The 27,068-nt window shown below is 41.8% G+C and overlaps 1 protein-coding gene across 6 annotated transcripts; it reads right to left on the reverse strand.

Annotated features, from left to right (window-relative positions):
* Positions 1–2,399: 2,399 nt before the first annotated feature.
* Positions 2,400–26,115, reverse strand: LOC119722729. 6 transcript variants are annotated; one of them, XM_038193007.1, is made up of 4 exons: positions 25,931–26,115; positions 5,447–5,547; positions 4,804–5,304; positions 2,400–3,904 (listed from the first exon to the last, which is right to left on the reverse strand). In XM_038193007.1, exons 2-4 carry the CDS (start codon positions 5,529–5,531, stop codon positions 3,117–3,119), a joined length of 1,374 nt encoding a protein of 457 aa, XP_038048935.1. In that variant the 5' UTR covers positions 5,532–5,547; positions 25,931–26,115; the 3' UTR covers positions 2,400–3,116. The 6 variants fall into 6 exon arrangements, with proteins under 6 accessions (XP_038048935.1, XP_038048936.1, XP_038048934.1 ...); XM_038193008.1 differs by lacking the exon at positions 25,931–26,115 and adding an exon at positions 25,867–25,885; XM_038193006.1 differs by lacking the exon at positions 25,931–26,115 and adding an exon at positions 25,455–25,582.
* Positions 26,116–27,068: the final 953 nt, after the last annotated feature.

Genomic DNA, 27,068 nt, shown 5'->3' on the forward strand with positions numbered 1-27,068 from the left:
ATCGCGAATGATGTGGAATCAGTCGCCCTCAACGTCCACCGCGATGCAAATAGCACACTATTTGGGCAATAACCCGAGCCCACGAGGCCGGCCAGCTGTATTAAGTTGTAAGCTCGGCCAGTGATAGGTCTTTATGTGTTACATAAGGAGATTAAATTTCGTGAGAAACCGTCAAACTGAAAGTTTCTTTCCAGAAATGTCGCGCTAAATAAGACTAGTGGTCTCGCACCATCAAGACAAACGTGCGCTCGTACCTACTTTATGTTTCGTTCAATAGAGGGCGCGCCACATATATAGTGGTCTCCACAACGCGCCAACACGGATGCTGCACTATTGAACAAAAAGAACAAACTCGTTTCAGATAAACTACTCAAGAAATACAGGATGCATTAAATTGAAATTTCGTGAAGTGATTTTCCACGATGTGTTACAATATCACGAGAAACCGTGGAACAATAAATAAAATATGATCGTAACAATGTAGTGTTTCAAAAGCGAAAAATCAACGTTGACTTCCATTCGGATTGCATTTGTCGCGCTTAAAACATTGTATTGTTACGGTCCTTATAGCTTCATTGTTTGACGGTTTCTTAATTCATTAAATCTCGCAATGTAAAACATAATGATAAATCAGTGTACGAAAATTTAGTTTACTACATCATGTATTTCATGAGTTGTCCTCCAAAACGAGTTTGGTGGTGGACATCGAGACCCACTATTTATTCGGCGCGCCCTCTATGGAAAGAAAATTAATAGGCGTGCGAGACCACTAGGTGTGCAGACCTGTGATTGGCCCCAAATTGCCTACGCTAGCCAAATCACAATTTGTGTACCCTCAAATACTTTGCTATTAGAGCATTTTGTGGGCCAATAACTTGAAAGTTTGTAGAAAAGAAGGGCAGAAGGCGTGCACGTGACTGCAAGCTTGTATTTCTGTAATTTGGGTGGAATTGGGCCTTCAAATGGCTCTATTTTTGCAATGGAGTTTAGGCAATCGACTCCCAGAGACCTAAGTGATAATTACACGTACTTCCATTAAAAAAAATGCTCACAACAGATCTGCAAGGTGTTTAAAATTTTAATTAAATACATCTAGGCCCTATTGTTTTTTGAGTTGTTGCCCCCAAAACGAGTTTGTTCTGTATTTCAAAATTGAAATTTCGTCCAGTGTTTTGTCATGATGATTGTGTAAAATTATGAGATTAAATTTGATGTAAAACCGTCAAACAACAAAAAAGAATATAACCGAAAGAAATAAAATATTTTAAACGCGAAAAATACAAACCGAATGAAAGAACAGAAAGTCAACCTCCGTGGAAAAATCATGAACCACTCGTTACTTGGGCAATAACCCGAGCCCACCAGGCCCAGCTGTATTAAGTTGTAAGTTCGGCCAGTGATCGGTCTTGATGTGTTACATAAGGAGATTCAATTTCGTGAGAAACCGTCAAACAACAACTGAAAGTTTCTTTCGAGAAAGGGCGCGCTAAATAAAACTAGTGGTCTTGCACCGGAACCAAGGGAAACGTGCGCACGTGCCCATTTTAACCCTAAAAGGGCCGGGTTATTTTGACCATCTCTCAGCCGGGGGGGGGGGGTGGATTCCACCCTAGATCTCGGCCATCGAGTGACGAAAAATGTTGAAACTCGGTACATATAAAGAGCAACTCATCATGAACACACCCAAGAAATGTCATGACTATAGGTAAAAGGGTTTTGGAATTATGGCTTTTTTATGTACGAATGGTAATTCTGCTCTGTGTAAACGACGTATATGGGAAAATTCAGTTTTCACGGATCACAAAAAGTTCAGTGTTCTTTCAGCAAAACGATAACAAATCACATAAGGATGTGTGTGAATTGTTTTCGTTTTGATGAAAGAATGCACGTTTTTTTTGTGATCCGCGGACAGAACCTTAAAACGGTGGTTGTGTTTAGAACTCCGTAACTTGAAAAGTACATAAGTGATTTGAATGATTCTTTAACGAAAAGAAAGCTGATGAATTGGGCTTTTAATATCTTAGATTTTGAAAGTGCTACATGCAGAACTTCACTAAAACAATGGTCCCGACATTTGGGTTTCGTTTTTTTTTTTTTACTCATCCTATACAACCCTCTCGATGACAGAAATTAAGAATATCGTAATCAATAAAGCATTCTGCTAGTTAATAGTTCTGAACAGTGGCACTCTGTAAAGTCTTGCTTATGCCACAAATATGTGTCAAATCGAAATGAAAGTCAATGAAAGATCATGAAATATTGGCGATCACAAACTTAGTTTAGCATAAAACAAAACGGAACAAAACTGGAAAACATTATCATATTAAATCCAACTTTCCAGGCTTTTTTCCACCATTTTTTTCTTCAATATTTAGTTGATTGTCTCAAGGCGTTTTTCTCACAATCACTTGGGACAACACTGAGTATAAAGTAAATACGTCGGTGAAGGGCAAAAAACAATATTGAAGCTTCATCACCCCGACAAAATGTCCATCTTTTTTGAAAATATTTAGTTGATGCAGGCGTATCATGGGTGGTTTATCGGAAAACCAGTTCCTGATTACTTTAATGTGTGTCTTATTCATTACCATTAGATAATAATTACTCTGAAAAGAATTGAAATAAAACCACCCAAAAAAGAAACTACATTATTTTTTTTAAAAATCTTCAGGCCTACATTAACACTTAGGCTTACTCCTTGTCCTGAAAATTGAAGTCTTGCTACTAAACAAAATGAAACAAACATTCAAAGCAAAACAAACTAATATCGAACTTTTACAAATCGTATCAAACCAAGTCACCCAAACTAACTACAAAATAATACGATATCATATTTAATTTTCTCCAATCCAATCAAAACCAATCTATCAAATTAAGTACACTAAATGCAGGCTAAATTAAAACTGAACCCAATCTATAATCGAACCGAAGCAATCAAATTTAATCAAACTGAATTTAATCGAAATCAGCTTCATGAAATCTGAACGAGTGTAGGCCCTATAATGACAAAGGATTCTTTAGGCCTATAGGATGAAAAATTAAACAAACATTAAAGGAATTACAAACAACCCAAACTTGTGTCAATCGCGTGCTGAAAAAAAAGTTGAGCAAGCAGCCTAAGAGCTAGTGCCGTATACAAAATCAGTGTATTCCTTCATGACCTGACTACGCATTTCGAGAAAGCCAAAATCAGAACCTGGGTAGAATTCGTCAATGGTCTGGTTCTCGCTCACGTAATCGAAATACGGCCAGTACGTAGTGTCACCAGCGTCGTAATTGTAGCACTGAATGGTGGCGCAGTACTCTTTCCCGGGGTTGCGCAGCTTGTGGGTCTGGTACCAGTTGCGGTTCAGCCAAGTCGCGTCTCCTGCGCACGCCTCGAACGTGAACAGGGGGTCGTGGGAACTGGTCTCCGACTGCTTGTTGTAGATATCGATGGTGATGGACCCGAACAGGACCTTGATGACGGCATTGGCGTTGCCGTGGTTGTGGATGGGGCTGTAATGGCCCCCTGGCCAAATCTCCAGCACGTACGGGATTCCCGGAGATTTGCCGAGACTGCTGCCCAGCGTGACGCGCAAGTAGGTCTCGTTTGGGTCGTCGCCGAGCTCGCCCACTTTGCTTTCGATCTTGTCCTTCAGGATGCCGTAGGCCAGGCTGTATCGGATGGCGTCCGATAGTAGCACCTTCTCCCCCTCTACCTCCGTGTAATTCAGTTCGCAGTTGGCTACGTTGGAGTACAGCTCTTTGCAGGCCGCCGGCAGGCTGGCAGAGAAGATGTGGTCGCCCCTGTCCAGCTCGAACAGGTTGGCCTTGGAGCTGTCCATGACCGTCGGCGGGAGGTTGCAGATGAGAGGCTGTTTGTCGAACTCAACCATCGGCTCCGTCACTTCGGTTGCCCTTGCTAAAAAGAAACGATTTTTTTCCAGGAAATTGCCTCATCTTTAACAAATACAAAGGCTCTCAATTATTATTTCTTGACGGGCAAAAGCGAACTAGTATTAATCCCCACCCAGCCCCCCCCCCCACAATAAAACACTTCCTGTCCATAACCAATCCTACTCTTTTTACTTATACCATTTACTTTATCAAAGCCTAGACCGAATTCCCGGACAGAAAACAATGTACCGAAAATAATCCGGCAAAGACATGTAATAGTTGTCAAAAATAACATGTCCTACTTTAGATCATAAACAACTCTTGTTTATCATACGCCATATGAAAAAAAATACTAGCTTTCAGAATGTCGATACAGCACTGGAGACGGAAGGCGCGTGCGGTCGAAAGCTCCTGAAAGAATGCAGGATCGCCCCTGATGTCATTGCTCACCTCCTCGGTCGCGTGTTTCGCCAAATAACCAAGGAGGTGTGCAACGACATCAGGGGTGATCCTGCATTCCTTCAGAAGCTTTCGGCCGCAGCAAGCGCCTTCCGCCACCGTCTCCAGGTGTTGTGATCGACATGTAGACATTGGAGGACGCCAAGTCGGAAGTAGCAGATTCTGAAAGTGAGGATGTTTTTTTTCGTTTGGCGTTTAAATCTCGCCCTCTTGTACAAAGCTGATGAAACTCACTCCATAAAATGTATCATGCTTTTATTTGCATGCATGATCTAAAAGTTTGGTTTCATTCCACTGGTAATCAACAGAGTTTGCTCAGCACACTTTTTATTTTGCTAGGTTTCTGTTGAAATTTACCCAGATGGTAAAGCATGAAGTGTTTTGTTAGATCATAATTTGCTGGTTAAACTTGTGGTTATATTAATGTTTGTTTTTCCATTGCTATCTAAGTCAATGTATACTTACCGGCATACATCTGTATGCTGGCTTTTTCGTCGTATTGCCTGACGAACTTCTGAACCTCGGCGGTGAAGAACGGCTGCAAGTCTTCCCTGATCTTCATCTGGTCCTCCTCGTCCGTGACCCCCTCCAAGAAGTCGTGCGTCATGAGCGTGGTCTCCTCCATGCGGTAGCCCTTGCCGTACTTCAGCACCAGGTTGTCGCGGTCGTAGCTGTACCAGTACGACACCTTGCCTTCCTCCACCCCGCACCTGGGCGTGTCGGCCTCGGTGACCCGCCTCAGCTCGGTCAGGTTGGCATCTCCGGCGCTGTTCATGACGAACGAGGCGTAGCCCACGCCGACGTGCAGAGCCAGAACATTGCCGCTCGGGTCCTCGTCCTCCACGCAGGCGTAGAAGGGCATCATGTGGCGGTCCGTGTTGAAGATCATCACTCCCTGGCCGTTCACCGGGAAAGGCTGCCCCCAAACGCACGGCAACTGGCGATCGTCCGTGACTGGTGTCGCAGCTGCAAACAAAATTGTAGATTTTCGACTGTCAACCCGAAAATAGATTTTCACTGAAACAGAACTTCACTAAAACAATGGTCCCGACATTTGGGTTTCGTTTTTTTATATGACTCACCCTGTATTGGATATGACTTAACTCACCTTTGGCGGAGGCCTTAGAAAGCTCGCTTCGCGGTGATGCGGTCTGGCGCAGGGCCGGTCGCTTGGCACGAGACTGGTTCAGCATGGTGACGGTAAAGATGCTGTTGACGGAATTAAAAAAGGAAAAAGTGCTTGAGGTTTCTCAAATTTTCACTTTGAACACTTTTTATGAGAGGGATCCTAGTGAATAGTTTTGGTTGTGATACAAACTACTCCTCGTCTAAATACAGTAACATGATGTCATAAGGGTAGCAAACTACTCCTCGTCTAAATAAAGTAACATGATGTCATAGGAGAAGTGCACTTCGCCTCTTTTAAATACAGTAACATGATGTCATAGGAGAAGTGCACTTCTCCTCTAACTGTAAATTATTAAAGTTTCATTGATCAGAATGATGTCATAAATATTATTAGCAAAGGGAAGCGTGCTTCTCCTCTAACTGTAAATTAAGTTTCATTGATAAGAATGATGTCATAAATATTATTAGCAAAGGGAAGCGTGCTTCTCCTCTAACTGTAAATTAAGTTTCATTGATAAGAATGATGTCATAAATATTATTAGCAAAGGGAAGCGTGCTTCTCCTCTAACTGTAAATTAAGTTTCATCGATAAGAATGATGTCATAAATATTATTAGCAAAGGGAAGCGTGCTTCTCTTTTTTAAATACAGTAACATGATGTCATAGGAGACGTGCACTTCGCCTCTTTTAAATCTGTGGTTTATAAATTATATTTTGTTAAAGTTACATGTGTTTTAATAAAGTTAAAACTTTGTTTTGTAAACCTAAGAAAACGCTGTTTGTTTATTTATTTGAAAGTATTGATAGAGGGCGCATCAGTCGCTGTGAGTCTGTGTTGAGATCGCCAAGAGGGCGACTGTAAATATTAAGAGCCTGGCCTGATTCCGAGACTGAGATATTGGGAGAGTGATATATTGGGAGGGAGATATATTTGGGGAGAGGGGGAGATATATTTTGGGGAGGGGGATCTATTTCGGAGGGGGGGGGAGGGGGATCACTGGGAGGGGTAAAGTCTGGTACCCTCCCCCTCCTTCTACTGCACAGACAGTTTTTTGGCCGGTAATTTTAATCAATCAAGTAATAATATGAACTCAAAGCACACTATTAATCAGACCTCAACTGCTAGTATATTTGGGGTCATTTTGTTTATATAGTGCAAGAAAAAAAACACTAGACAGCCGGACTAGTGCAGTCACACACAGCACTAGACCGACGCTAAAATCACTAGACACGGTCCACGGTCCAGTAGATATTTCGAGCCGGCCCTGTACTCTATAGGCTTCCGGCAACCGACGCATCGCAACGTGTGACTTGTCAAAGATCAACTCATAAAATGAACAGCTAAAAATGTGTGAGAACCAGACGCCAGTCACGCTATTGATAGATTATGGTGTTCCATATGTGCCAACGGCGGCGCATTTTTTTTTGGGCGGCGCATTGTTTTTTGGGCGGCGCATTGTTTTTTTTGTGGCGTCGCCTGAAGAAAAATATAACAAGCAACTGTTTCAGCTCGGCTCAGCTTACTTCAACAAAACTAATGAAAGTAGACAAAATAATACTGAAACTTTCAAAAAGTATTACTGTAATTGTTGCTTTACAGAAAATAGCCTGCTGAGCTAAATGTTGCAGTATTCCAATGGAAAGTGATTGTACACAGGGGCAGGTACATAAATAGTTTGCATAGTGGCTGGTTTTGAATAGTGCCCCTATTTTGAAAGATGGTACCAGCCTCCCCCCCCCCCCCCCCACTATTTGATTTTACGGAGGCCAGGTGTACGGTGAAAAAAAGTGCCAACATCAGCAGAAAATGTAGCCCCCCCCCAAAAAAAAGTGTCCTTTTTTGGTGATGCCCCCACCCCCCTTTTCAATTACGAGAGCCTTAGAATTTTGAATCCCCCCCGCACCTGAGTTACACATTTTGCAAGTTTTTTCAGCTGCTTTCATGATCATTCCAACCTCTAACTCTTCTAAAGCAGGCTCTGTCTGTGGGCACAGGCGTATTAATAATTGTTTTTGGGTGTCAGAGTAGGGGGGGGGGCGGAGTTAGCGTTAATTTTTTTCCAGGCATTTCTTTGGAAATGGACATATAGCCCCACTTGTGTGGCCTCCGTATTGCTGAGCTGTACGTTTAGGCCAAACGTCTGGTTTTCCAACAGTACTGAGGAGTTAAGTCCAAACACTGGCGCACCCTTTTTTGGCTTTTTTTTTTGCATACCACTTTATATAGTTGTATTCTATGATTTCTCAGCTTTTGCCCTCCGGGTAGATTAGGTAATCTTTGTACCAATTTTTCTGGAAATTTGGGCATCTTCCTGGAGTCCATATGCGCCAGTTTGGACTAAACTCCTCAGTAGGTTGGGAAACCAGACGTGTGGCCTAACGTACATCGCATCAATACCGAGGCCACACAAGTGGGGCTAGAAATGGACAGAGATGTGGAGTTTGTTTACCCCCCACCAGCCACGCCTTGAACAAAAGGAAATAATGTTGCAACCTGACGCTGCTTTTTTATTCATATATCATCTCAATGAAGGTCACTCATTGCAAAAAAAATGATGATATGACATGAATCTGGGACTGAGAAATATTTCCAATTTTGTTAGGAAATAATTAAAACAAATTCTTGACTCTCCAAACACTTTGTACACAATAACTGCTAAAGTAGCGTCACTGCAGGTTGCAGCAGTCTTTCCCATTGCGCGAGTCTGCGATTCTGCGCGATCAGTCGATAGACGCGATATTATCAGTGGATCCATCGCATCACCGGCTGTCGATTGATCATGATGTATCAGTCGAACCCGCTGCCTTAAGCCGAATACAACAATTTTCTTTCTCATCCTACTACTGTTGACTGGACGCGATCGACCGATCGCGCAGATCTACCGATCCCGCTAGTCCCTACATAACATGAATTACACTTTACAGATCCGGGAGGGAGTATATTTCAACACTTATTCCACAGCACTTTTCCCCAACAGACATCACTTGGGCATCACATGACAGGCACGTGGACACGTGACCCCCCCCCCCCCAAAAATGCGACGCCTAAAAAAAAATGCGCCGCCAAAAAAAAAATGCGCCGCCAAAAAAAAATGCGCCGCCCCAAAAAAAATGCGACCCCAAAAAAAAAATGCGACCAAAAAAAAACCATGCGACCAAAAAAAAAAAATGCGACCAAAAAAAAAATGCGAACACAAAAAAAATGCGAACCAAAAAAAAAAAATGCGAACCAAAAAAAAAAATGCGAAAAAAAAAAAAAAATGCGAACAAAAAAAAAAATGCGGAAAAAAAAAAAAAATGCGAACAAAAAAAAAAAATGCGAACAAAAAAAAAATGCGAACAAAAAAAAATGCGACGCTGTTGGCACATATGGAACACCATAATAGATCCATGTGGGCCGATCGTACTTGACCTTCCACCGGTAGCTCGTTATGCGAAGCAGCAAAAATGTTGGTAAAAGTATCTTTGAAGTAGGCTGCCCATTTTCGTACTTCGTTCGTAAAAGAAATATCCTGCACACACAATGCCCGAATTACCCATCCCCTGGGACCTCGACATGATGATTCCTACATGATTGAAGGCTGATCTCGGGATGATTTTATACATGAGAATGCCATGCAATTCATACTAACACGACACCTTTGAAAACAGCTGCAACATAATCCAAGACCATGAAGCTATAAACGCTGTAGCCCTACATATACATTTTCTGTGTTTTCTCAATATGCATAGCTAACCACTGAGCCGAAACTCCAACAGGTTTGGTACTTTGTGCACCCTGATAGTAGTAGTATAAGTACCTCGTATACTAAAGATTTTGAGCAATTTTGTTGTTACGAATGAAAACAAATTGCACAAAAGCTAATCATTCAATTTGGCCTACCTATATTTAACATGCTTCAGCGAGTTACAAAATGTACAGGATTTTAAACTACAACCTAATATGTGTGATGGTTTAGCCGGGTATGTTCCCCAATATCCATGTTCCCCAAAAATACCTATGTTCCCGAAATCCACTACTAACCCTAACGATTTTGGGGAACATAATGTATTGGGGAACATAGGTACAGTAACGTATTGGGGTAGCCCCATAAGTCGTCGCTTTGCTCACGAAGTGACAAAAACCTCGAAAATCGATAATTATTCGAGTTTGAGTTTTACTGGCCATTTTATTAAAGTTGTCTCAAGGAACAATTTGACCAAGTTTCAAGGCAAAATCTTGTTAACTTTCTTAATTATTGTAAACAAACAACTGACAAAAAGCCTGAAATCGGAAATTTTCATTTTTACGAAATGCAAAAAAAGTGTAAAATGTTCTCACGAAGTGACAAAAATTCACCTCGTGAGCAGGGCCGGAGGAATTATACATTGGTTTACACGCGGCGGGATGGGAGCATACACGCTCGTGCGAACGATGCTGAAAAAGAACAGACGCGCGCGTGCTCACCCATCGTATGACGCGCAAAAGTAACAAAATGTCGTCAAAAGTACAAATAAGTAAAGCCTCTGCGATTCATGTTCCCACGAAGTGACAAAGAGTCAGCTCGTAAGCAGGGCCAGAACACAGAAAATAATTATACAATGGTTTACACGCGGCAGGATGGGAGCATACACGCGCGTGCGAACGATGTTGAAAAAGAACAGACGCGCGCGTGCTCACCCATCGTATGACGCGCAAAAGTAACAAAATGTCGTCAAAAGTACAAATAAGTAAAGCCTCTGCGATTCATGTTCCCATGAAGTGACAAAGAGTCAGCTCGTGAGCAGGGCCAGAACACAGAAAATAATTATACAATGGTTTACACGCGGCAAGATGGGAGCATACACGCGCGTGCGAACGATGTTGAAAAAGAACAGACGCGCGCGTGCTCACCCATCGTATGACGCGCAAAAGTAACAAAATGTCGTCAAAAGTACAAATAAGTAAAGCCTCTGCGATTCATGTTCCCACGAAGTGACAATAGTCAGGTTGCATACGGTTGAAATCGTGACCGACTGGTCCAAAGCACCAAACTTGGCAGATAGATTCTTTAAGCCCCAGTGAAGATATTTAGAAAGGGTGACACCTGAAATTCTTTTGGGAAGAGTGCCTAATGTGCATAAAGCGTTAATCCCTGTCGTGTAATATATCTATTCCCATATTTGGGTAGATTTTTTTATTTTTGAAAGGTATATTTTGGGAATTTACTTGCATATCCTTACTTAAATAACATTTTCTAAAGAATATCGGAGACTTGAAGATTATGAGGACATAATAAAGATCCATTTCCTTTTCCCTCAGATATTATCAAGTAGTTTGCCAAACCTCAGTATTGATGAACTTCAAATTCACAAAGTTACTTAATGACACAGTTATCCTAACAAAAATAAAAGGGAAATCATGTGAAAAATTATATCATCTTGATATTTAGCCCACAAAAACAAAAAGGGGGAAAATGAGGTGTCCGTAAATTGGGCTAAAAATTACTTGAAGCCTGACGTGGAGGACTTAATCAAGCTCCCCGTTTTTGTGTTCTGGGCTAAATATCACAATGTTGTTGTCCACATGATTTTCCATGAAGTCTTAATCGAGTAACTGTGCCAGTAAGCAACTTGGTGAATTTGAAGCTCATCAATACTATTTGGCAAGACTAATTGATTATATCTGGAGACAAGGTTAATGCGCGCAACTTAGTAGCCATTTTGAATCGTTACTATGTCCTCATAATTATCCAGACAGTCTTAAATGTTTTAGAACATGTTATTGAAGTAAGGATGTGTAAGTGGAATCCCCAAAATGTACTTTTCAAAACAAAAAAAAGTGTACTCAAATGTGGGAATAAATGTATTACACGGTAGGGATTAATGATTTAAGCAAATTAGGCACTCTTCCCCAAAGAATTTCAGGGTCACCCCTTCTAAATATCTTCTCTAAGGCTATAACAGCATATTTGCCAAGTTTGGTGCTTTGGACCACTTGGTCACGATCTTATCAAAAATTGGGTCTAAGCCACCTGACTATCATGAGGGGAAAAGAATAGGCAGGAAAGTCGAAAAAACAGACGCACACTTTGACACATGCTTAGCTTTGGAGAGTCCAAGACGGTGTATAAGCTGTGCTCGCTCGGTCCAATATTTGAATATAATTTTGGAAGTTTAGAAGAGAAATCGGTCCTCGGATAGGGCAATCATCGCCCGATGAATAGTACATGGAAGCGCACATTATTAGAAAACTGTGCATTCTTTGGTGACAGCATTGTCTTGGTTCTCCAAGAAGAAAGCGAGGTAAAAGACAATATATACATTCATAAATAGTTAAACATATTTGCGTTTACACTCACGTAGTATTAGTATACCTGGCGTAAATGATTTTAATCATAAATGGCATAAAGCTAATAATAATTTACTAAATTTGTAAAGTTTTGATATTGTTTATCAATTTATAATAACAAACTGGAGGTTGTAGGAACAACCACACGGTGTTGGGCCATGGATTACCGCAAACTTTGCCACACACATCAACTCAAAATATGCATGTTTAAAGGGAATATACATCATTTGCTTTTGCTGTAATTTTCAGAAATGGGTGGAATTGGGGGGTCGGAAATATAAAGCAAATATAGTTACACTAACTTTTTGGAGGTTTTGGGTTCGAAAATGCTATAAAAACCAAGAAAAACGATCATTTTCCTGTAGTCTGGTTCCCTGACTCCATATAAGAAGAAACAGAGCAGTTTACATACATTGGGGGAATTGTAAGGTCAGGGAACCAGTCTAGCTGGCTCGTACCCGTTTATAGGTTTGTAATCGATTGCAAACAAGTGCAATGGTCAATTGGGGCCAGTATTTGATAAAAAGCCAGTTGTTTCCAACGCTGATCGGCCGATCAGCGTTGGAAATTGATACAAAAATACCACTTTTCTTGAAAATGACAGTATACCAGGTGCCATAATTTTACAGGATGCTTTAGACTGTCATTTACCAACATCCTGTTAAGGTATTTCGCAAAAACTTGATAGTTTTATTTTTCGTTGTTTGCAAATGTTGTATATTCCCTTTAAATCCATGTTTGACTTTTCAACATGCCGCCAGAGGGCGCTCTAACATTTGATGACGTCACCTGTAATATTGTTGTACAGTACTGCCCAGACACTCGAATCGATGAAAGCAAGTTCGCATCTTCTGCCAATTTCGATTAAAAAGGCACTTCCGGTTTTGACCGGAAGGAAGGGTCACGTGATTTTGCACTTAATACCAAAACTGAAGACCCTGCAATATTGTATCGATAGCCATAAAAAACAAATCAAATCTGTAGCAGTTGATTTTATATTGATTTTCAAAGATTAAATCTAGAAATCTTTGATTGCTTGTAATACCATACTTGATGACGTCATTATGACGTCATTACCAGAAAGTTCAAGAGCTATTTTAACTGTGCTATATACAGCCAAATCTTGATTATATCTATCACGGTATAATTTCTAGCAATTTTTGAAAGTTTAAAGGTCTTTTTATTGTAACTTCCGGTCTGATGACGTTATCATTTTTTTTCGCGCACAGGTGTTGCCTGCATTATGGTCATCATGTACATTAACTTTGAAGCGATTACCGCAAACTTCCCCACCGTCATCATGTGAAAATGCGTTTTTGACGTTTTTTTTTAACCTGCCGCTAGAGGGCGCTCCAACACTTCATGGCGTCACCCATTATTTTTTTTTGAAAGGTCAATCCAGGCAGACACTTCAATCGTTAAAAGCAAGTTCATATCTTTTTCCACTTTCCAATTATTAGGCACTTCCGGTTTCGACCGGAAGGAAGGGTCACGTGATTTTACGCGCACAAAATAAATAAATGTATTAAAAAAACAAAATAAATGTATTACCATGTCGATTCCCGCAAATTTCAGGTTCTGGTCTCTCATGGTTGATTTTATATGGAATTTCAAAGATTAAATTTATTAAACTTTGAAGTGACGTCACGTGATCCGTGATGACGTCATGATTACGTAATTGCAAAAAAGCACATCTGCGGTAGGTTGTGCATTCATGTATTGACAATTGAAGTTCATATATGTTTTCATTTTGACACACAGTTCTGGAGAAGGAATGTGTATAGAAGAAAAAAAAAACTAAAAACCCTAGCAAAAACAATAGGTTTTGGGCTAAAGCCCAACACCTAACAATAGGTTTTGGGCTAAAGCCCAACACCTAATAATAGTAAACCCTTACAATAACAAGAGGTGTTGGGCTCAAGGCCCAACACCTAAACAAAAATAAACCGCGTCGCCGCACCACTTTTTGGGCAAGATCCATACCAGAAACCGGAGATTTTTTTTTTGGCCATAAGGCCAAACAAAAAAAATAAGTCGGTCTCTGGTCAGCGCGCGCGTCGATTTAATCATGCGCGTCAATCTTTTTTTCCCAAAATGTTCCGCTGTAGCTCCAACAGCGCCCTCTGTTGCCGCACCTCCTCAATTTTTTTTTATCAAAGAGCACCAAGGAATGGGAAATTGCACCAAGGCAAATGCTCGAGAGCACCAAGGAAAATTATGGAGGACACCAATGTACATGAGGACACCAAAAAAGCAAAATAGTACCCCACCTTGTCTGTACAATCCAAGCTTGAAGAAAAAAAAAAAAAGCCGCGTCCCCGCGTCAATTCCGGAACTTCGGTCTGACCAGAGACCGAATATTTTTTTTTTTGGCCTAAGCACTATTTTTTTTCACAAAGGCATAGTATCGGATGAGCTGAACTTGGACAGGTTTTTTAAACAATGCATTAGAATTATAGGCGTTGGTCTCGGTAGAATGTACGATGTGTTATCAGTTTATTTACTCAAAGTATCCGTAAAATGAAATAGGAATCGACTTGAATCGAATCCAGCTGGAATAGACGAAACACAAGAACTACAAATGTTTCCGGGGACGTTCGATATAAGACAGCCATCAGGAATAATCTTTGAGGCCCGCGACTGGCTGCATAAGTTAGATCACGAAGTCGAGCTTTGATACTGTGACACTCGTGTTAAAAACTTTAGTCAGAATGGACGAGCAACTATACGGTCAAACTTGACCGGTACTTTAGAATCAGCTGGGGCTGAAACGATCGGCTTGCATTTCCTGAAAATTGCAGTTAAGTTCTTAAAATAAAAAGAAAGAAACCGAGAAATAATTTGACACAGTTGTTTTTAAGGCTGGTACTTATAAGAAAGAGGACCTACCTTGAAGCCGTTGTATGCGGAGGATGCTACGGTAGCTATAAGCTTATGAAGGAAACGAAATCGAATTTAATGTACAATATTTTCAGTACTTCGTTTCACACCACCAACTGTCTTACTGATGGGTTGCTCTTCAAGTGAAATAAATAGCAACCGTGGGGCTTGAAATTTATCACGAAGTGTTAAACCTATTTGCTTGTACATTAGCTTACAGCAACCGCCCCATCCGAGCTCACATATGACTAATTAAGCCCCGCCCAGTGGTGTTTGACCAATCACAGCCCTGATTTAATGTCCGACAAGCGTGCACAACTTTACGTCCGACATGCGTGCGCGCATCATGTATCGGAAACATTATACTTACACAACACGTGGTTTTTTGGTTATAATAATACGTGCACAGTGGGCGGGGCCTAATGGGCCGATCTATTGCTTTGCAACCTCCGTCCCACGGTGTCGAGCAGTACGTTCCCAGTGCCTGCAGGCTTTCTCAACCTGGTATTTGACCTTTAATTGTGCGTGTTAAAAAATCTTGCACATGCACTAGGTACGCAGGCGTGGATCCGGTGGGTGTCAAACACCCCCCCCCCCCCGTTTTGATTCAAAACAATTATGACAATGATAGCAATGTGCATGATCGTCGGATTTGAACAGCGCCCCCATCGGATATTGCTTCTAAAGTACAAAATGAAGATTTGCGCTTTACCGTTTTTTATGGTTTGTTGGAAAAGGGAACTGGATTAGATATATTTATTTTGGATTTGCATATTTATTTAGAAAACACATGTTCCGGACAAAAGGTATTTCAATTAAGTTCTCACAAATATGGGTCATAGTGTGTTTTTTTTCCCTCAAACTTCCTCATTACGTGTATTTCACAAACAATACTGAGAAAACCTATGTTTTGGGGGTTCACTTTTTCGTGGAACAACCATGGCGTCATTGGTTCTAAAATGGGCCTATACTACGTAAAGCAGGGTTTGCACTTTAAATGTTGTCTTTGGGAAAGAGGAACTATGTGCTTCATATTTATTTTCAAAACACGTAGGCTTGTGCCGAACGATGGTTTCAAACTAAAACGGAATCACCGTAAACCGTGTGGTCATGCATTAATTTCATTTTTAAGCTTCCTCATTGTTTTCGCACACAGTTTTGTTTAACAACACTGTGTTTTTCGAAAATATCAAGGTACAACCATGAAGTTCTAAAAGTTATCCACAAAGCAAGATTTGCACTTTACAAGTGACAGAGTAGATTTAATGAGGGAACCATATTTTTTATGTTCAATTGTAAACACAGACGATATGTTCTTGCAACATGTTCACAAAATAATCATGTATTTTTTTGTACTCTCAAACCAGTCCTCATGTTTTTCGGGGCATTCGGGAACAACAGTACTAGTCTACTACATAAGTTCTAAATCATAATGTACCGATCGAGTCATCATCGGCGACCAGTGGGCCCCCATGCGCATAAGGCGGCCATCTCCGATTATCAACGTCTGCAGCGCAGCACGCCCAGTTTCTGGGTCCGCGATATGGGGTTGGGCCCGCGTGGTAATGAGTAATTCTTCTATAAAATCTGCACCAATCACGATTTGACTGCCCGCAAATTCTCTGCTACATTTGCCATAAAATGATGAACTTGGGAACATTTGCCATGAACTTGAGGGTCACAGTTAAATATAAAAAAACGAGAGGTTGTAGGAACAACCACACGGTGTTGGGCCATGGATTACCGCAAACTTTGCCATACACATCAACGCAAAATATGCATGTTTAAATCTTTTCAACATGCCGCCAGAGGGCGCTCTAACATTTGATGACGTCAAATGTAATATGTAAAATGTTTGTACAGTACTGCCTAGGCAGTCACTCACATCGTTGAAAGCAAGTTCGCATCTTCTGCCAATTTCAAATAATAAGGCACTTCCGGTTTCGACCGGAAGGAAGGGTCACGTGATTTTGCACTTATACCAAAACTGAAGACCCTGCAATATTGTATCGATTGCCATAAAAAACGAAATCATGACGTCATTATGACGTCATTACCAGAAAGTTCAAGCGCTATTTTAACTCTGCTATATACAGTCAAATCTTGATTATATCTATCACTGTATATTTTCTAGCAATTTTTGAAGGTTTAAAGGTCTTTTTATTGTAACTTCCGGTCTGATGACGTAATCATTTTTTTTTCGCGCACAGGTGTTGTCTGCATTATGGTCATCATGTACACAACATTTGAAGCGATTACCGCAAACTTCGCCACAGACATCAAGTGAAAATGCGTTTTTGACGTTTTTTAACCTGCCGCTAGAGGGCGCTCCAACACTTCATGGCGTCACCCATTATTTTTTTTGAAAGGTCAATCCAGGCAGACACTTCAATCGTTTAAAGCAAGTTCATATCTTTTTCCACTTTCAAATTATTAGGCACTTCCGGTTTCGACCGGAAGGGAGGGTCACGTGATTTTACGCGCACAAAATAAAATGAAGATCATGTATTACCATGTCGATTCCCGCAAATTGCAGGTTCCGGTCTCTCACGGTTGATTTTATATGGAATTTCAAAGATTAAATTTATTAAACTTTGAAGTGACGTCACGTGACCCGTGATGACGTCATGATTACGTAATTGCAAAAAAGCACATCTGCAGTAGGTTGTGCATTCATGTATTGACAATTGAAGTTCATATATGTTTTCATTTTGACACACAGTTCTGGAGAAGGAATGTGTATAGAAGAAAACAAAAACTAAAAACCCTAGCAAAAACAATAGGTTTTGGGCTAAAGCCCAACACCTAAAAAGGGTCCCAGGTTATTTTGAACCGGGTACATGTGCTAGCAATGTAAATGCGGTGCCAGGGAAGTACCGAGCCTAGAGACAACTTTATGCCATTACAACGTTACATAATTATATCAACCGATTGTTACCGCTTCTCGTTAACCGACGCAAACCGCGGCAGCACAAACCGACAACTGGTGTGGGTCGTTATTCCCTTGAATTTCGGTTTTATCAAAAACATGTGCATGTATTGAGAAAATCAAATCAACAACGCACACGCAGACTCCTGCAGCACATGTGCATGCATGCGAATAAATAAAGCAAACTGTGGCGAGGCGTTGCGAACGAGATCCCGGTTGCGACCGCTAGATGATGAGGTAGGCCTACATACTCGCTTTTGTATGGTGGCCCTGAAGGGACATCGCATATCGCAAACGTGTGCGCATACGTATGCGATGTCGCGAAATTTATCGCGAATATGTGCGCACACGTTTGCGATGTCGCGAAATTTATCGCGAATATGTGCGCACACGTTTGCGATGTCGCGAAATTTATCGCGAATATGTGCGCACAAGTATGCGATGTCGTGAAACAATTCGCGAATTTGTGCGCACACGTATGCGAATTTGTTTGCAATGTCGTGAATTTTATTGCATACCTTGTCGCATACCTTTCAGTAAAATTCCTAATGAACTGGGGAGTTCGGGCTTTGAAATTTGCGCGCAAGTTTGAAACTTGCGCGCGCAAATTGCAAACTAGCGCAAGTAGCAAGTTTGCGCTCGACAGTACTAGTAGTAACGATTGCACGAGGAACAGCGTGCGCGCGAAGGTTTATTAGTCCGACCCTATTTATATCTAACAGTAGTACAGTACGTCTAGATTCCAGACTAGCTGCTACAACTCCCCAGTTCATTAGGAATTTTACTGAAAGGTATGCGACAAGGTATGCAATAAAATTCACGACATTGCAAACAAATTCGCATACGTGTGCGCACATATTCGCGAATTGTTTCACAACATCGCATACGTGTGCGCACATATTCGCGATTAATTTCACGACATCGCATACGTGTGCGCACATATTCACGATAAATTTTGCGACATCGCATACGTGTGCGCACATATTCGCGATAAATTTCGCAACATCGCATACGTATGCGCACACGTTTGCGATATGCGATGTCCCTTCAGGGCCACCATACTTTTGGTATTTTCAACCTATTTGCACCGCTAGCGACGTAGAGGGCGGACGAGTATACATCAGAAGTTTAATCCGGTGTCATGTGAAAATCGGACTCGTATTAAAATCGGACTCTTTTACCCTTTTATTGGTTAAACCCTCTCACGTGACTATTACTATTACTACTATTACTATTTTATTTCTCGGGAAAATATCAACAAATACATGTAAACAAATGACTAAAGTTACAACACAAAGCAACAAAAGCTTTAGATACATAAACAAACAAACAAAAACAAAATACCATTCAGCTCCCGAAGGATTGCCCAAAAGAAACGTTGTTTCTGTCTAGGGGTTCTCCAAACTGAATGGCATACGTGAAAACAACAAGCAATAAATATAAAAAGAAATGTTAACTATACAAAAAAAAAAAAAAGTTAAATAAGTTACATTAAGTCAAGAACAAAGTTGGTAAATTATATAATTATTAGACAAACAAATTAAAAGAAAAAAAAAATCAATTACATTTGTACTAAGTAAATTAAATGAATAAACAAATTAATATATACATTGTACTTCAACTACTACCACTACTACATGTACTACTACTACTACTTATATTAATAGATAAATAAATAACAAGTGACCGGTCCCCCTCCTAATTATCTATGCATGAGCATGCGCAATATCACCAATGAGTCCGTATTTTATAAAACCTAAATTCATGCTGCACCGGCTGTGGCAGGGATGAACCGTGAGGTGACGCAGAAGCGGTAAGGTAAAGGAGATTTAAGTTATCCTCTCGAGTTTGGACATAAAAGGTCGCCTGGTGTTTTTTTTTTGCCCCGCCCACCCTCCTCAGCAAGGTCGCTTGTTCGGACTCTGGTTTCTACGCTCGAATCTTTCTTCCCCATAGGAAGGGTGTGCATGGACTTATAAAAAGCCTATAGGGTCATTTGCTTTTCATGCATATTGGTTGTTTCCAATAATAAAACGGGTAACACCACTCAAATTCTGTTGAAGTTTTAGCTCAGTAGATAGTACACTTTTCAAGAAAACAAAAACAATACACATGATCGCTACACACGATTTCGTCAATAGCACTCTTTTTTCTAAAGTCAGTTAATATTAACTGATCGTTGGGATTCACCTACAATAAATTTCACGGGGTGTACGGTACTAGTCTATAATCCAAGGCTAAGTAAGCTTGTCGATAGTTAGTCGGTATTTACTTTTCGGATAAATGCAAATGATATATGCCTTTAACAAATGATATTGGTAAAATACGAGACATTTCGAAATACGGTACTTTATCACGGATAATTATGAGAGGAAAAAAAAGACATTTGGAGAGGACCAAGTTTGGGTAAAATAAACGGAAATAAGTTTTGATGTGTTTGATGTTTCCCCTTAAATTGTGTGCTCTTTGCGGGCCCTTGTGAAAATCAAAGTTTGACAAAGTTCGACATGTTTTTTGTACATGGTGGAAGTGTGGCCTTTATTTACGGAGGCAATCCAGTAAATTGGCCACATTAATGGGGCTAGTATTGGGGAACATTGGGTACACCCCGTCTAGCCAAGCGACAAACTTACCGGATGAAGTTCACAGGAATTCGTGGGTGGTGTTTAGGTGTATCTCCTGTGCTGGCTCAGGCTTACAAGAGGCAGGTACCGGGAGCCCAGGGCTTAATGTAGGGTGCAGCGCTATCACGTGATCATGCTGCTGCAAAGCATGCCCATAAATGGGTAGAACTATTTTGCATAATAGTAATGACGAATTGCGTTTCCCTCCACCAATCAAACCTGACCAAGTGTCCCTGTCGGGCATGAAAGTAGTCTAGGGGCTAGACGCTGTTCTTGTTTGCTACGCCGATAACCCGCCACCGCGATAACCGGCCACCGCGAGAGGGCGCTATCACGACCAACCAATATCACCCACGAACCTGTCAGAACAACGTCTAGGGCACTGATCTCTATATAATAAGACTGGATAGCGGATAAAGAGCCACACAATGAATGAATTTGACGCCATATTGGTGAGACCACTGATCTTTATATAAAGACTGGATAGCGAATAGAGAGCCGCACAATGAATGAATTTGACGCCATATTGGTGAGACTGTGAGACCGCGGCAGGACAAGTCGCCGTCTTTATAGACAACATGATTTCTTTTGTTACATCGCGGTTCACTTGACTTATATTTTGACCACCACCACTGACCAAGGTTTACAATTTTTCTAACGACGTGGTTTACTTGTTTAATGCCGCAGTTCACTTTTTTCGGTGTTTTGGAAATAATAATCACTACGGAAATGTGTCCCTTTTAGAACATCATAATAATGTGTACGTGACTAAAGTGCGCGTCAACTGTTGATACAACGCGCGCGTATATACGCGCTGAACGTTCGTATTATACGCAGCCATCTTCGTAAGACCGGGGGCGAATTGGCCAATATGCAAACTCTACTGTGTGAATGCTGTATGGATATCCGCTATCCAGTCCGATAGAGATCAGTGGATGAGACCGGTGAGACCGGCTGGTGATCTACAAAGGACAAGTTGCCGCCTTTACAGACAGCATGACTGATTTGTAACATCGCGTTTCACTTAACTTATATTTTGACCACCACCACTGACCAAGGTTTACAATTTTTCTAACGTCGTGCTTTACTTTTTTAATGCTGTAGTTCACTTTTCAGCGTTTTGAAAATAATAACCACTACGGAAATGTGTCCCTTTTAGAACATCATAATATGTGTACGTGACCAAAATGCGCGTCAACTGTTGATACAACGCGCGCGTAATATGCGTAGAACGTTCGTATTATACGCGGCCATCTTCGTGAGACCGGGGGCGAATTGTTCAATATGCAAAGTCTACGGTGTGAATGGTGTATGGGTATCCGCTATCCAGTCTTTATAGAGATCAGTGGCCTGTACGCACCAAAGATCCTATAACGCCGCTTGCGGCGCAAGATGGATTACTCAACGGCAAAAAGCGTGATCACGTCGGGCAGACTCACTGATCTCTATATAAAGACTGGATAGCGGATAAAGAGCCGCACAATGAATGAATTTGACGCCATATTGGTGAGACCAGTGAGACCGGCTGGTGATCTACAAAGGACAAGTTGCCGTCTTTATAGACAGCATGATTTCTTTTGTAACATCGCAGTTCACTTAACTTATAAAAAATTTATTTTGACCACCACCACTGACCAAGGTTTACAATTTTTCTAACGACGTGGTTTACTTGTTTAATGCCGCAGTTCACTTTTTTTCGGCGTTTTGGAAATAATAATCACTACGGAAATGTGTCCCTTTTAGAACATCATAATAATGTGTACGTGACTAAAGTGCGCGTCAACTGTTGATACAACGCGCGCGTATATACGCGCTGAACGTTCGTATTATACGCAGCCATCTTCGTAAGACCGGGGGCGAATTGGCCAATATGCAAAGTCTACTGTGTGAATGCTGTATGGATATCCGCTATCCAGTCTTAATATAGAGATCAGTGGTCTAGGGTACTTGCTTAAAGCTACAGTCCATCATTTGTAATTTGTGCATTTTGTTCGTTTGAAGCAACAAAAGAGTTCAAAATCTAATGAAGGATACTGAGCAACTACCCTGATGAAGTTTCAGCTAAGCTTCAGCTGTACATTCCGAGAAAAACAGCATTCTAAGATCTCAATTTCAAATCCAAAGTTACTGAATCATGTTTTGAATTGTTTTGAATTGCAGCTATACGCGACGTCGCGCACTGATCCGACGAATTATAACAACCGCGCGCGCGTGTGCGTCGTTCCAATACTTGTGCGCGCTGCGCTGAATAACAAAACGAACTACTAATTTAAATTTTCCTACGGTGCTTCTTAAGAATCACCGTTGGAAATGCCTTCTTTCGTTGATTACTTCAAAATGACAGCTTCCCAGAAAGAATAATTTCACAGGGAGTTTAGTCCCCTTACTATCTTTCAACCAAGTTTGTTTTTCAACAATAATTACGCCAGTTACTTTTCGGATGTCTGCAAACGATGGACCATAGCTTTAAATTTCCCCCCGAAAAATGGGGGAAACTAGTGCGCGTGCGCCAATTGTGTATGTAATTTCCTCATCACGCACGCGCACACACGAAACAGATCTGCCATAAAATTGCACAATAGTCTGGTAGCTCGCCATACGACTGGCTGGAAGTTTCGGACATGCAGTGGATAATTGTCTGCTGTCGGCCGAGCCGCGGGTTGCCAGCCGGCCGTGTGCGGCGCCGGTCGCGCCCGGGGTAGCATTGCAGTACGCTCGCGCTGTTTGGTTCGTAAAATACGACGGAGAAATGGCGGAGAAGTTGCCTGGACCGGGCTGGCAACACACGCACACGTACACACGTACACACGCACCCCTACATCATGGAGATGGTTACATGTATACACACATATTGTACATCTAGGCGCTTGCGTCAAGTTGATCTGACATCGCGCACTCTGTAAGTGTTCTCCTCTGTTCTCTGTCTGATGCCACGTGCCAGGTGCATCGATCCTTGATGTTGACCCCCGTGGTTGTCAGGTCCTTGTTTACTCTCTTCAGCCATGTGGTTCGTTGTCCCCCTCTTGGTAGCTTGTTCTTGCGGATTGCATGCCTCTAGAAGTGCTTGCTTGGCAGGAGCTTCCTCGGGTAGTCTCAGGAGATGGCCTATCCACCTAAGACGTCTTCGGGTAATGGTAGTACTCCAAGGGATCTCGTTGGTTCTCCTGTACAGTTCTTTATTGGTGATCTTCTTGGGCCATTTTATATTAAGGATTGAACGCAAGAGTCTTCTGTGAAATTATCAATGTTCTCTTCTAGTGAGTTAGTCAATGTCCATAGATCGCTGTTGTATAGAAATACAGATGCTATGAAGGCACGGAATGTTTTGAGTTCGTGTTGTTTGAGATTGCATCACTGTTGAAGACATTCCTGAATTTGTTGAAAGATACCATCGAAAGTATTTTCCTCCTGGTAATATCTTGCTCAGTGTCGAGAAAAGATCCCAGGATATTTGCATTTCTTTTAACTGGTGTTGCTTCCGTTTCTACTGATGAGGTGTTTCTCTGTCTTAGACGTGTTTACTGTGAGGTTTCGGTCTTTTAGTACCTCAGGTGCCTTCCTCTCCACAGTTGCTATCGGGTGGATATTTTTACTTGCCCAAGTGATGTCATCAGCATACTGTAATCCCATCTCAAAGTATGCTGGCGGGCAAATAGCGTAGCTGTGGTTCTCGAGTTCCACAGCAAGGGATTGGGACTGTGTCTGCAAGTAGTAATTGAGATCCTGAAGAGTGAATGGTGTCTCGGGTGTTTCCGGGTCAAGTTGTCTCAGTGCTTTTGCCAGGTATAGAGTGAAGAGAATGGGACTTAGGCAGTCTCCTTGAGGCACGCCGATGTTGGTTTTGAAGGGTTTACCCAAGATAGTTCCCACTCTGACTTGCAATCGAACGTCCCTAAGCAATATTGCCAGTAAGTGGAGTTCGTCTTGCTCTAGTATCTCTTTAAGATCCTCAAAGAGAACCACTCTTTTATATATCGTTCATAGCTATCGGCTGTGATGGCCTTCTCTGCTAAGATCTTTAAGGCAAAGACCTGCTCAGTGGTGCCTCTGCCGTGTCGATAGGCTGCTTGGGAAGCTGGTATGTGGTCGTCTAATCTGTCGGCGATTCTCTTCGTCAAACAAATGGCCATTATTTTCCGGATAATTGTTAGAAGAACGTTTGGCCTTATGTTCACTGGGGGTCCCTTTGGTTTGCCTGGCTTAGGAAGAGGAACGAGAATACCTTCTTTGATGTCGTCAGGGTAGATGCCAGTGCTATACGCTAGCGGTTTCATTCAGAGTTCTGGCAATTTCTTGAGCAATCATCTCGGGTCCATACTTTAGCAATTCGGCACTGACAATATCTTTTCCAGCACTTTTGCAATATTGTACAGTACATCATGATTCAATCCGCGGGATACGGCGCGGTATGGTACGTCAGGGGATTAGACTATGAATATGCATGTATTTCGGGTAATTATGCAACATATATAATGCGCGCTACTTACATTAGGCAAAGCAGATGCGCGCGCAATACACAACCAATAGCAAGTGCCCATGACGCAGCCTCGACTCCAGGGGCGCGTGCTCGTTCCTTACACGATCGCGCAAGGCATGATGGGAAACAACATGGCTCTGCAAGATCGTACCCACGGGGCACGAGGTTGCCCTAGACGTTGTTCTGACAGGTTCGTGGGTGATATACGTTGGTCGTGATAGCGCCCTCTCGCGATGGCCGGTTATCGCGGTGGCCGATTATCGCGGTGGCGGGTTATCGGCGCGGCGTAGCAAACAAGAACAGCGTCTAGCCCCTAGACTAGCATGAAAGCTTCAAAGGAGATCAAAATATTGATCTCACAATAGTATTTTATTTGCATCACTGTGTTGTCTTCGGGCTCTGGCTTCTACAAGTCTCAGGTATGGGCGTAAAACGATTAAGCGTAAAAACCTGAGCCCGCAAAAAAGGGCGCTTCGCCTATTTGGGGGTGGGTGGGCGGGAAACACATGTAGATGTATAAACAATTCAATACTTACAAATTCTATAGACGGGTACACCTTACCTCCTTACCATTCACCTCGAGCACGATCCGGCAGAATCGCGACTGATGTGGAATCAGTCGCCCTCAACGTCCACCGCGATGCAAATAGAAACATGCATTTACAACGAATTTCTTGAAACCTATAAAGAGAAACTCAACCCCTATAAACCGTAAAACCCCCAGTATTTGCCTCTTTAACGAATGCCTGAAACCAAAGACAAACTAACCTCTATAGCATCGTAAACGTCGGCCATGATTTCGTTGTCACTCAGCAATCTTTGAAACGATCTGTGTGCTATGGTGCAAGAAACGATCTCCACCCTCGCCTACGCAGGAACAAAGGACCACGCCTGAACGCAATAATGCGGAACCATAATGAAGGCACGTGTGAATTACAGGTATGCGCACCGATCCGATATGTATGCCACTCAATCCAAAGCCAAGACGAATTCACCAATCCAAAATGGAAGAAAATGGATTCCATAAAAATCGACAAGTTGATGCTACCATGCCAAGCAGAAATAAACCCTCCATAATACCAAATAAATAACAAACCCAAACACGCACCGGAGCACGCATCCATGCAAAGTCAAGGGTATTCTGCACCCTCGGCATGTCGTATACAAATGAACAACATACCTGAACACTCCGTTTTTTAAAATTATATATATATTTTTTGGTCATTTAAGGATACAAAATTAACCATGGGTCATCCCTCTTGAATGTTCCCGCATGCAGCACTGTTCCTCTACTTGTTCCGGCAATACATGAGCTATGGGGAGAGATATTTGGCCATAATCGGACAGCCCGATAGCCAAAGCGCCCGATCGCGGGGCCGGCAGAATCGCGACTGATGTGGAATCAGTCGCCCTCAACGTCCACCGCGATGCAAATAGCACACTATTTGGGCAATAACCCGAGCCCACGAGGCCGGCCAGCTGTATTAAGTTGTAAGCTCGGCCAGTGATAGGTCTTGATGTGTTACATAAGGAGATTAAATTTCGTGAGAAACCGTCAAACTGAAAGTTTCTTTCCAGAAATGTCGCGCTAAACAAGACTAGTGGTCTCGCACCATCAAGACAAACGTGCGCTCGTACCTACTTTATGTTTCGTTCAATAGAGGGCGCGCCACATATATAGTGGTCTCCACAACGCGCCAACACGGATGCTGCACTATTGAACAAAAAGAACAAACTCGTTTCAGATAAACTACTCAAGAAATACAGGATGCATTAAATTGAAATTTCGTGAAGTGATTTTCCACGATGTGTTACAATATCACGAGAAACCGTGGAACAATAAATAAAATATGATCGTAACAATGTAGTGTTTTAAAAGCGAAAAATCCACGTTGACTTCCATTCGGATTGCATTTGTCGCGCTTAAAACATTGTGTTGTTACGATCATAATTGTTTCATTGTTTGACGGTTTCTTAATTAATTAAATCTCGCAATGTAAAACATAATGATAAATCAGTGTACGAAAATTTAGTTTACTACATCATGTATTTCATGAGTTGTCCTCCAAAACGAGTTTGGTGGTGGACATCGAGACCCACTATTTATTCGGCGCGCCCTCTATGGAAAGAAAATTAATAGGCGTGCGAGACCACTAGGTGTGCAGACCTGTGATTGGCCCCAAATTGCCTACGCTAGCCAAATCACAATTTGTGTACCCTCAAATACCTTACTATTAGAGCATTTTGTGGGCCAATAACTTGAAAGTTTGTAGAAAAGAAGGGCAGAAGGCGTGCACGTGACTGCAAGCTTGTATTTCTGTAATTTGGGTGGAATTGGGCCCTCAAATGGCTCTATTTTTGCAATGGAGTTTAGGCAATCGA

This window comes from Patiria miniata, unplaced genomic scaffold (genome assembly GCF_015706575.1).
Source record: "Patiria miniata isolate m_02_andy unplaced genomic scaffold, ASM1570657v1 HiC_scaffold_16, whole genome shotgun sequence".
Lineage (NCBI taxonomy): Eukaryota > Metazoa > Echinodermata > Asteroidea > Valvatida > Asterinidae > Patiria > Patiria miniata.

Coding starts and splice junctions, on each gene's coding strand:
- LOC119722729 (XM_038193007.1), bottom strand. CDS start 5,531: ATGCTGAACCAGTCTCGTGCCAAGCGACCGGCCCTGCGCCAGACCGCA. Junction 5,305..5,446: donor TTCTAAGGCCTCCGCCAAAG/GTGAGTTAAGTC, acceptor TTTTGTTTGCAG/CTGCGACACCAGTCACGGAC. Junction 3,905..4,803: donor CAGCATACAGATGTATGCCG/GTAAGTATACAT, acceptor GTTTCTTTTTAG/CAAGGGCAACCGAAGTGACG.